The sequence below is a fragment of the Chiloscyllium punctatum genome, chromosome 6 (assembly GCF_047496795.1).
Source record: "Chiloscyllium punctatum isolate Juve2018m chromosome 6, sChiPun1.3, whole genome shotgun sequence".
NCBI classification, from domain to species: domain Eukaryota; kingdom Metazoa; phylum Chordata; class Chondrichthyes; order Orectolobiformes; family Hemiscylliidae; genus Chiloscyllium; species Chiloscyllium punctatum.
Window position 1 is genome coordinate 77,486,419 of NC_092744.1, and position 12,443 is coordinate 77,498,861.

General features: G+C 42.7%; 1 protein-coding gene across 1 annotated transcript in view; it reads left to right on the plus strand.

Annotated features, from left to right (window-relative positions):
* Positions 1-11,467: 11,467 nt before the first annotated feature.
* The window catches only part of crocc2 (ciliary rootlet coiled-coil, rootletin family member 2), a 296,172-nt gene continuing 295,196 nt past the window's right edge, over positions 11,468-12,443 (plus strand). Inside the window, exon 1 of the mRNA XM_072573057.1 lies at positions 11,468-12,122. Coding sequence (XP_072429158.1) covers positions 12,072-12,122 — 51 coding nt within the window. The 5' untranslated portion in view covers positions 11,468-12,071. The remainder of the gene's footprint in view (positions 12,123-12,443) is intronic.

Genomic DNA, 12,443 nt, shown 5'->3' on the forward strand with positions numbered 1-12,443 from the left:
CAATTGTTAACTTTAATTCTGAGATAGATTATTTTTTGCTAAGCAAAGGTATTAAGAGATATACACCTGAAGGGATATGGAGTTAGGTCAAGATCAGCCATGAGTTCAGTCAATGGTGAAACATGAAGGGCTGAATGTCCTACTCCTGTTCCTATGTTCCCATGACAACAAACACTTACAAGCAGCAATTACTGGACAATCTGCTTTTGTGACACTGACTGAGGGATAAATATCAATCAGGATGCAGGCAATAATGCACTTGCTCTTCTTTAAAATAGAAACTTGTAACAATTTACAATTACACTTAATATGACGTAAAAACTTAACGTCGAAGGCTAAAGGAAACAAGGTGATTGATTTTAAAAAAAACAAACAGTGCCTTGCAATTCTGTGCAATTTCTCCCTACTCTCTGTGACATACTGTCTGTCTATTGATTATTGAGGGTTTTGATGAGGGTTGCAACAATGACTCAGCAGATTATTTTGACCTTTGAAATAGCCCCATAGCTCAGTATTTCTGGTGCTTCTGTTTCTTTTAATTTAAGATAGGCCATGCCATCTCTCTCTTCTGTTTCAATTAAAATTTAATTGCTACAATAATGTGCAGCTCATTCCACAGGCCTGAGTTGTCCAGATTCTAGTTAACAGTGATAATAAAGTATTTGTGTCAAATTGGAAAGAATTGAATTTAAAAATTAATCCGCAGCTGCATAACTTACCTACTTAATAAAAAAATCAATGGGCAGAATACATGAATGGTATTCTGGTACTTGGGGCAATTCCACACTAATGCAAAATACACTCGACAATGTACATAAGATGAGACCAAGATACATCTAGATTGGAACAGAGTCGAGGGTCTGTTTGGTTGAATGTGGGATTGATGACATGGTCTTAGTTTGTCCTCTTGTGGCCTAAAAATGTATTTCACTTCTGAAAATCAACATGATTTGGAGATGCCGGTGTTGAACTGGGGTGTAAAAATGTTAAAAATCACACAACACCAGGTTATAGTCCAACAGGTTTAATTGGAAGCACACTAGCTTTCGGAGCGTCATTCCTTCATCAGGTGATTGTGGAGGGCTCAATCCTAATACACAGAATTTATAGCAAAAATTTACAGTGTTATGTAACTGAAATTATACATTGAAAAATTGATTGTCTGTTAGGTCTTTCATCTGTTAGAATACCATGATAGTTTCACTTCTTTCATGTGTAAATCACAAAACCTTTTTTTTAAAAGTTGCATTCTCGGGTTAGCTGTTAACAATGGTGATAGCTCAACAAAGTGAACATGACATTCATACCTCGTACTCCCCCAAGTTAAAAATGGAGAGGTGAAAATTGAGGTGCCCTTGAATTTTTAAAATATCCATCTCGAAATACAAGTGGAATATTATAAGGGTCTGACTGACCTGGGCTACGTTGGTGTTTATGTCAGAATTGGACAAAAAATCTAATGAGGCCATTCTTGGTGTTGGGAATATTTTGTTCCATCATTTATTCATCTTGCGAACGATGAGGCGATTTACTTACTGGGGCTAACAGCAAGTTAGAGTCATAACGTCCTACAGCATGGAGACAGGCCCTTTGGTCCAAACTAGTCCATGCCGACCAAAACATCCATCTACATTAATTCCATTTCTCTATATTTGACCCATGTCTTTCTAAATCTTTCCTCTCCATGGATTTGTCCAAATGCCTGTTAAATGTTGTTAATGTACCTGCCTCCACCACTTCCACTGGCAGCTCATTCCACCTGCGTACCAACTTCTGTGTAAAAACGTTGCCCTTCAGCATCCCTTTTATTCTTTCCCCTCTAACTTGAAACTAATGCCCTCTAGTCTTCAATTTCCCAACTCTGGGAAAAAGACTGAGTGCATCCATCCTATCCATGCCTCTCATGATCTTATACACCTCCATAAAGTCCCCCCTCAGTCTCCTACGCTCTAAAGCAAAATATCCTAGTTGGCCAACCTCTCCCTATAACTCAACCATTGAGTCCAACTGTGGATAAGTTGTCCAACCTCTCCCTATAACCTGGACAAGTTGCCAACTGAGGACTTGTTAAATGCCTTGTTGATGGTCTTGCATGCCTCATTAATATTCAGTTTGCTATCTTATCATTCAAAAAGATCATGGCTGATTGTGATTTTACCCTGAACTCTAAATTCCAGCATATCTCTGATAATCTTTCAACCCCTTAGTCATCAAGAATTTATCGACATATATTTTACGATTCTGCATCTACTACCTTTTGAGGTATGTCTTGCACATAAAAAGCGGGACAGATACAGCCTAGCCAATTACTTCACCAGCAGTCTACTCTGAATTATCAGCTAAGCGTTCATTGAAAGTAAAGTTACATGGAAACATGGTAGTGAATGCAGGTTAGTACACTTGCTTTTATTGGTCAATGCATTGAGTGTAGGAGTTAGGATGTTGTGTTGCATCTGTGTAGGACATTGATTCGGCATTTTTGGAAAACTGCATTCAATTCTAGTCTCCCTACTATAGGAAAGATATTGTTAAACTTGAAAGGGTTCAGAAAAGGTTTACAAGATTGTTGCCAGGGTTGGAGGGTTTGAGCTATTGGGAGAGGCTGAATAGGCTGGAACTGTTTTCGGAGTTGGAGGCTGAGGGGTGACTTTAAAGAAATTTATGAAATCATGAGGGGCATGGATAAGGTGAATAGCCAATGTCTTTTTTTCCAGGTGAGGGAGTCCAAAATTAGAGGACATAGATTTAAGATGAGAAGGGAATGATTTAAAAGGACCTAACGGGCAACATTTTCATGCAGAGCATAGTGTGTGTGTATGGAATGAGCTGCCAGAGGAAGTGGTGGAGGCTGGTACAATTACAACATTTAAAAGGCATCTGGATGAGTATCTGAATAGAAAAGGTTGAGAGGAATATTGACCAATTGCTGGCAAATGGGACTGGATTTATTGAGATATCTGGTGGGCATGGGCAAGTTGGACCGAAGGGTCTGATGTACCTCTCTATGACTTTATGATGGAAGAGTCATGACAGTGCTACCAAGCAGCACTTGCAAAAGGATAGCGTGCTCCATGTCGCTGGTCTAAGTTCTACCAAGGCCACTCAGCTCCAGACCTCATTACAGCGTTTGTCCATACATGGCTTGATTTGATTTGATTTGATTTGATTTATTTATTGTCACGTGTACCAAATTACAGTGAAAAGCTTTGTTTTTGAGCAGTACAGGCAGATCATAGTTAGCAAGGGTATACAGCCCATAGAGTGAAAGAAAAGCTCAGAATTAGAAGTATAGAATGGTTATAAGAAATGGCACAGTGGCACAGTGGTTAGCACTGCTGCCTCGCAGCGCCGGAGACCTGGGTTCAATTCCCGCCTCAGGCGACTGACTGTGTGGAGTTTGCACGTTCTCCCCGTGTCTGCGTGGGTTTCCTCCAGGTGCTCCGGTTTCCTCCCACAGTCCAAAGATGTGCAGGTCAGGTGAATTGGCCATGCTAAATTGCCCGTAGTGTTAGGTAAGGGGTAGATGTAGATGTAGGGGTATGGGTGGGTTACGCTTCGGCGGGTCGGTGTGGACTTGTTGGGCCGGAGGGCCTGTTTCCACACTGTAAGTAATCTAATCTAATCTAATCTAGATATGCTGTCGGGAGCTCACAAGGAGTTGCATGGTGTCAGCATCACCTTGACTCATATGTACTATCTGTGCGTTGGACACTTTGACCAGTTTATGTACTGAAAGCATTTTACCCAAGTGCTCTTGTTGGTGAGGCAGACAAATGAACACAGAATTCGATTTCATTAACAAAATGTTCTTTATTAAAACCACCACGTGAGCAGTTCCCAAATTCTCACAATATTTACTCTGTCTAGCTGTATCCACCTAAGAAAGGATATATGACCTGCAATGACCCACGTGTTTGAGTGGGCCATTGGAAATTCCTTCCTCTCTGAGGTAGGTATGGCTCTCTTCCTTCATCCTAAGTCTTTGCGTTGCTGCACAGTCTTCCATTATTGGTTTTACTGCAGGTTTTCGCTGAGGGAGGGGCTTCCTGGTGTGTATTTTTATCCCCCTCACTCCCGACTTTCCAGAATGTCCTGTGGCCTTTGAAGAATGGTGTCATGAGCTGGGTTTAAAGCATTCAATGGGGGTCAAGCCAATACCCTTCACTGTTGCCATGCCATGGAGGTGGAAATTGCACATTCTCAGGCACTGGCTGGAAGTCAAGATGAAAGTCTGATTGATACTTCTCCGATACACATCCCCTGGGCTGGTTCCCCTGAACTTATGTGACATCTCATCACCTTGGTTTCCACTGTTTTCTGTAGGCAATCGCTACTGGCTGCTGTTTAACTTAGTTTGGCCAATTTTCAGTCAAGCCCAATATCTCCGGCTGTGGGTCAGTTTACATTGTCCAGTTCTGGGTATGTGGTTGCTTATCCACAAAATGGACAAAAGAGCTGACTTCCAGAAGTGAATTGAGAATGACTGTTCTTTACATCAAGTCTGCACTTGATAAAGTGTGGCATTAAGGAGCCCATGCAAAACAAGTCAATGGGAATCAACGAGAGAACTCTCCACTGCTTGGATTCATACCTGGCACAAAGGAAGATGGTTATGGTCATGATTGATGGAAGTTAGCCATGTTAACTCCAGACTATCTCTGCAGGAGTTCCTCAAGTAATATCTAGGGCCAATCACCTTCACCTGCTTCATCTGTGACCTTCCCTCCATCATAAAATCAGAGGTGAGGACTTTTGCTGATGATTGCACAATGTTCAGCACCATTTGTGACTCCCCAACTGTAGCCAAAGCCCATATCTAAATGCAGTGAGACCTGGACAATATTCAGACTTTGACAGTCAAATGGCAAGCAACATATGTGTCTCATAATTGCCAGGTACTGGCCATCTCTAACTATAAAGAATCTAGCTATTACCCTTGACATTCAATGGCATTACTATCACTGAATTCCCCCACTACCAGCATACCAGGGTTATTATTGACATGAAACTGAACTGAACTAGCCATATAAGTGCCATGGCAATAAGAACAGGCCAGATGCTTCAATTTCTATGGTGACTAATCCATCTTTTGACTCCCCAAAACTTGTCTACCATCTATAAGAGCTAGGTCAGGAGTATAATGAAACATTATTCATTGCCTGGGTTCAGCTCCAACAACATGCAGGAAACTCAACACTATTCAGGACAAAACAACTGATTGAACTGGCACTCCACCTACTGTTTTCAATATTTCCTCCCTGCATGCACAGTGACAACAGTGCACACTATCCACGAGATGCAGTGCAGAAAACACCTAGAAGGACAAAGACCCATGTAACGAACACCACATGCAATTCTGCCCTTGCTCACACAGTATTCTGACATGTGACTGTATCACTATTCTTCCATTGTTGCTGAGTCAAAATGCCGGAATTCCCTCGGAACAACATTGTGAGTGTATCTACATCTCAAGCACTGGAGTGGTTCAAGAAGGCAGCTTACTACCACCTTCTAAATGACAATTAGTGACAAGCAATAAATACTGGCAATGTCCACATCCTGTCAACAAATACATTTTGTAAAAAGAGGTGAATTCCAATAAGAATCTCATCAAATACATTTCGTTCACAACAGAGCTGCAAAAGAAAATTGGACTGGCAAATAGAGACTACAAGAATAAAATAGCAGGAAAAGGAAACACACACTTCTGCCAGCACATAAGTTGTAAGTAAGCTGTAGAAAATGGTGTGCATGTTACACCAGTGTCATATGTGATGAAAGGCACAGAGAAAAGCTAGAATTGTTAATGAGTTCTTTATATATGTGTCAATGTGTACACATTCTGGAATCCCCTTCCTAACAGTACTCTGGGTGTACCTACACCAGATGAACTGCAGTTGTTGAAGAAGGAAGTTCAGCACCACCTTCTCAATGTCATTTAGGGAGGGGCAATGAGAATTAGCTGAGCCAGCATTACCCCCATTCCATAAATTCATAAAAAGAAATGAACGATCTTAAGTGGGGACATTCAGTGATGATTGCACAGTGCTTCGTTGCATTTATACTTAATTGGAACGTAATATAGTCTGTGCCCATATGTAGCAAATCCTTGACAATATTCATGTTTGTTTTGTTTTCAATTCATTCATAGGATATGGATGTTGCTGGGCCAGCATTTATTGGTCATCCCTAATACGCCTGGACAATTTGGTAGTGAGCTGCTTTCCTTAACTGCTGCTGTTCTTGAGGTGTAGGGACACTCCCTAGGATTTTGACCCAGTGACACTGAAGGATATGGTTCCAAGTCAGGATGCTGTGTGACTTTGACGTGGTAAAATTCACATGCATCACTTGCCCTTGTCATTTGAGGTGGGAGAGATCACACTCTTGGAACATGCTGTCAAAGGATTCAAAGAAAAAAGTGTTTCCAAATACAGGGTGAGAGATATCTGGAACTGAGATGGTGGTAGAGATGGGAATCATCACAAGATTTGAGAAGGATTCAGATGAATGTTTGAAATACCGAAGCAATCCCAAGATCCACATTAATGTTCCGAGGATCTGGGGTCAAATCCCACTATGGATTAGATTAGATTACTTACAGTGTGGAAACAGGCCCTTCGGCCCAACAAGTCCACACCGCCCCGCCGAAGCGCAACCCACCCATACCCCTACGTCTACCCCTTACCTACACTACAGACAAATTAGCATGGCCAATTCACCTGACTTGCACATCTTTGTGACTGTGGGAGGAAACTGGAGCACCCGGAGGAAACCCACGCAGACACGGGGAGAACGTGCAAACTCCACACAGTCAGTCGCCTGAGCCAGCTGCTAACCACTGTGCCACCGTGCCACCCACTATCTTCTAAATGACAATTAGTGATGAGCAATAAATACTGGCAATATCCACATCCTGTCAATAAATACCTTTTGTAAAAAGAGGTCATCTCCAGTGAGACCCCCATCAAATACAGTACGTTCACAATAGAGCTGCAAAGGAAAGTTGGACTGGCAAATAGAGGCTACAAGAATAAAATAGCAGGAAAAGGAAATCCACACTTCTGCCAGCATGTAAGTTGTAAGTAAGCTGTGAAAAATGGGGTGGATGTTACACCAGTGTCATATATAATGAGAGGCACAGAGAAAAGCTAGATTTTTAATGAGGTAATGTTTAATAAATTAATAATATTTACAAGGCTAAATGTTAGGAAATGGGATTATTGTAGAAAGAGGCTTGACGACACAGTGGGCTGAAAGGCACTTTTCCCTTTATGGTATTCTATAACTGCATGAGCCTATGATATCCTGCTGGGAAATATATCATCACCCTTTCATTATACTTGGGTTAACATCCTGGAACGAATAGCACCCTGGGAGTGGATATATAGCATATGGACTGCAGCAGTTTATGAATATGGCTCACCATCACCTTCTCTAGAGCAGTTTGTGAAGGACAATCAATGCTTTCTCTGCCAATGACATCCTATTACAGAATAATGACAATAAAAGGGGGCTCATTTGACATGACATATGTTCAACAACATTTGGATTTAAATCCAGTAATGTATCAAATCTGGTGTAAAAATGTCTGGAACAGGTGAGGCGCGTGCTTTTATTTTCTGGATGTGTTTCATTCTTGTAATGTGGAAAGAACATAGAGCAAGAAGACAAGACATTTTTAGGCCCCTTAACACTATATTTAATCTCATTGCCTGCTCTTTCTGAATAACTCTGTTATCTTGTTTCCTTTCAATTGCTTTTGAAACTTACTAATGAATTTATTTTTTCAGGCAGCATATTAGGATCATAATAACTTGCTTAAATAGATTCTCTTTTCCTTTTGCTTCTTCTGCTAGACATCTTGATTTGGTGTCCTCTGGTTACCAAACTTCCTGCCAGCAGGAATAACTTCTCTCTTTCTATTCCATTACAACCATCATCTCAATAATGAACACATCGATAATGACATTCCTTGGCATTTCTTTGCTCTGAAATCTCTGATTCTGTTATAGTGTGGCAGACACCTTCCAATCCATTACTTAGCAATCTTAAATCTTTTACGTGTCTCAATCTCATACTGCAAAATTGCTCATTTTCACTTCATAACAATTTGAATGAATGGGAAACGAGCTCCTTGTGCACTTCGTAACAAACTCACTCATTTTGTTTTGGAATGTGCGACCCTCCTGAGGTTTACATTGTTTTCTTGGTGTCATCACTTGAAGAGTTTAGGAAACCTGAATTAAAAGCAGAAAGTACTACAGAAACCTAACAGTTTTGACACGGGGAGACAAATCGAGTTAACATTTCACATTATCACCTTTCTTCAGAACGTATGCTGTATGCTGCATTCTGGAAACTTATGCCTTACTGTACAACTATGTGACTGTGTAGCATGGGATCATGGGATATAGATGCAGGTCCAGGCTATTTGGGATCCTTTAGCCTGTTCCAACATTCAACTAGATCAAGGGTGATGTTCTACATCAACACAATTTTCTCACACCATCCCCATATCTCTTGATGCCTCTAAAATGTAGAAACCTAGCAAGTTTTGAGACAATTTATAGCTCAGGTTGAGATCCTGGATGTAGGTTTGCTTGGTGAGCTGGAAGGTTTATTTTCAGACGTTTCATCACCATACTAGGTAACATCTTCAGTGAGCCTCTGGACAAAGCACTGCTGGTGTTTCCTGCTTTCTATTTATATGTTTGGGTTTTCTTGGGTTGGTGATGTCATTTCCGGTGGTGACGTCATTTACTGTGGTGATGTCATTTCCTGTTCTTTTTCTCAGATACCATGCAAGAATTGTAACAAACACTACATTGGACAAACAGGCAGAAAACTAGCCACCAGGATACATGAACATCAACTAGCTGTAAAATGACATGACCTTTTTTTTAGATTACTTACAGTGTGGAAACAGGCCCTTCGGCCCAACAAGTCCACACCAACCCACCGAAGTGCAACCCACCAAGACCCATTCCCCTACATTTACCCCTTCACCTAACACTACAGGCAATTTAGCATGGCCAATTCACCTAACCTGCACATTTTTGGACTGTGGGAGGAAACCCACGCAGACACGGGGAGAATGTGCAAACTCCACACAGACAGTCGCCTGAGGCGGGAATTGAACCCACTCACTTCTCTCACTAGTATTCTTACATACAGATAAGAAAGGGCACCACTTCGACTGGGACAACACATCCATCCTAGGACAAGCCAGAGATATGCGTGAGAATTCCAAAAAGCATGGCATTCCAACCGGAACTCTATCAACAAACTTATTGACTTGGATCCCATTTACCAACCCCTGAGAAAAAGAACAGGAAATGACATCACCACAGAAAATGACATCGCCAACCCAAGGAAACCCAAACATATAAATAGAAAGCAGGAAACACCAGCAGTGCTTCGTCCGGAGGCTCACTGAAGATGTTACCTAGTATGGTGATGAAACATCTGAAAATGAATCTTTCAGCTCAGTGAGCAAACCTACATGCATGTAGAAATCTATTGATCTCTGTCTTGAATATACTTATTATCTGAGCCTTCACAGCCCTCTGGGGAACAGAATAACAAAAAAAATTACCCACTGAATGAAGAAATTCTTCTTTATCTCAATCCTAAATGGTGTGTCTCTTATTCTGAAACTTATTCTCCAGTTCCAGAAAGGCCCACCCCCACCAACAAAAGGGAAACATCCTTCCCCATTGAGAATGTTATATGATTCATTAAAATAATTTTTCATATCAGTGTTTGGACCTCCAACTTCAGTACTTTTTGCATGAACTATTCAATTCTTTTTTAATGTAACAGATTTTAGAACTTAACAATTTTATACCAGGTTTCTCTTATAAAATGCAGTATCTCTAACAATGCATAGCAGCACCTCAGTAGATTTACAAATAATATGTTAAAAACAGAATACTTCATGCAGGCCTAGAGCAGGGAGTCCTGACATTGGTGAGGTAGCACCTGCAACATCAGCAGCATGTTATGCCTGGAGCTGAGACTCCTGAGCATCATCGGATGCAGCAGCGGAGCTGGGGACTCCTGGTTGCAGGGCGAGTGTGGGTTCAGCATGGGAACAAATGTTGGCAATCTGGACTTAGCAGTGAAGAGATGTTGCCTAAAGAGTGGTGACTCCTGCATTGGTGGGTCTGGTGCAGGTGGCAGTGAGGTGGTGGGGGAGGGCTGGCAGTGAGGGTGTTGTAGGTGAGCCAACTCAGCACTATTTCAGTTATGTCTTTTATTCTTTTTATTCTTAAAGTATTCAAAATGGCGCCAGATTGTGGCCACTGTTGAAGTTTTTTTCATTGTGCTTTAGTGTATTATTTACTGTATGATGCAAATAACAACAAATAAATTATTCATTATTCATTCACTGCATCAACAAAATCTGATGCAAATATTTGTACAGCACTTAACAACAGAGCTTGAAAGTATGCACTTCCATTAACCTCCCCACTCAAAGATATTTTCTAATCAACCTGTTCAGAAATAATATTACACACCTCCGCACGAGGTGGGATTTGAACCTGGGTCAGAGCACCACCACTGCACGACAAAGGCCCTAAAGTTACTCCCTCGTCTACAATCTGACATCGACTTTGCAGCAGTCCCAACAAGTAAACTATTAATTCAAAATCAATTAAATAATTGAAAATACTAACTGCTGGAAATGCAGAGAGTCTCAGGCATCATAAGGAAAAAAGAGAAACGATTAACTTTTTTTGGTATCTGACTCTGTCAGAATGTTTTGGGATATAAATTCCTTTCGTTTTACACTAGCCCCTGCTGCTCAGGTTTTTGTGTTGCTTGTCTGAACCAACAACTTCACTGCAGGAGAGCAAGTGACACGCAGCTATCCTTAACTGCATTGCCTCCCATTCTTCGGGCAACTCTTAGAACCTCTAAAATGGCCTGGAGTTTCAAGGGTTTGGCACTGGGATCTACTCTGATACTGCAGTGAGAGCCTTGTCAGGGGTTCCAGCGCGCAGTCAGAACCTATGTTGCAGCAACACGCAGTCACTTCCGTGCACTTTGCAGCTGGTTGAGATTTTAACCCTTTTTCCTTGCGCTTTCTCTTTATTCACCTCCAATCCCGCTGCAAGTTGCCTGGATCCCGCCACTTCGGACGCCCTCCGCCCAGGCGCTACTTCCCAAAGCGTCCCCGTCTCCAGGCAACCGCTTTCTTGCAGCGTCCAGTTTCCACGGCAACGCAAGCTCGGCGTTCCATTTCCACAGCAACCGGCGCCGGGCGAGGTTCGGGGAACGTGCAAGAGCTGCTTCCATCGGCTGGCGGAGGGCGGGCGAGTGCAGCCGGCGAGAGGACTGACAGAAGCCGGGAGCAGAGACCGGCTCTTAGCCAACCCTCTACCCTAACCCCCCCCCCCCCCCCCCCCAGCTGCAAGCCCCTCGACCCCAACCTTCCCAGCAGCAATACTTCATTCCTCAAACTTCCCAGCAGCCATACAGCTTCCCTAACATTTCCAGCAGCAATACCCCTGCCCCAACCTTCCCAGTAGCAATACTTCCTTCCCCAAACTTCCCAGCAGGAATACCCCTTCACCAACATTTCCAGCAGCAATACCCCTTTCGCAACCCTTCCAGCAGCAATACTTCTTTCCCCAAAATTCCCAGCAGCAATACTTCCTTCCCCAACATTCCCAACAGCAATACTTCCTTCTCCAACATTCCCAGTAGCAATACTTCCTTCCCCAACCTTTCCAGCAGCACTACCCCCTTCTCCAACATTCCCAGCAGCCCTACCACCTTCTCCAACATTCCCAGCAGGAATACCTCCTTCTCTAACATTCCCAGCAGCAATACCCCCTTCTGCAATCATCCCGGTTGCAATACCATCAAAATACTCCAGTGATCATATCCCCACTGCAGGATAACACCCCACAAATCCCTCCCCAGCAGCACTACCCCCACCCCCAACAAAGCAACAAGAACCTTCCCTAAATCCCTCATCCTTAACCAGCAGCTCCAAGGAACAACCGACATATCCTGCTCTCTGCATTCATTGATGTGCTGGATTGGACGCTGGGATCCCCATGAGTTTACCGAGTGAGCGGACTGAGGAGAAGCTGGAGACTGTTATCCAGGTTAGATGGAACTACTTCTCCCATCTCTTATACAAAACAGATTGACTTTTTGCAGACAGGGATGGGCTATTCCCTCCAGCCTGGGAGGAGGCAGGGTAGACAGGTTGCAGAGTGGGAGGCAATCTGTCAGGCCACCTCCTATGTGCCATCTGGAAAGGTAGTGCCTTTCCCAAGAAATTCAGCAAGCTTGCTATGGCCTTGACAAGGAGCAGTTCTGACCAGCAGATCTACTAGAGGAGATCATGCTGCACTGTGAATGCATGTACAATGGGCCAGTTGCAAATTCAGGAGGGAATGAAGCAAAGCTGGAACTGGTAGACG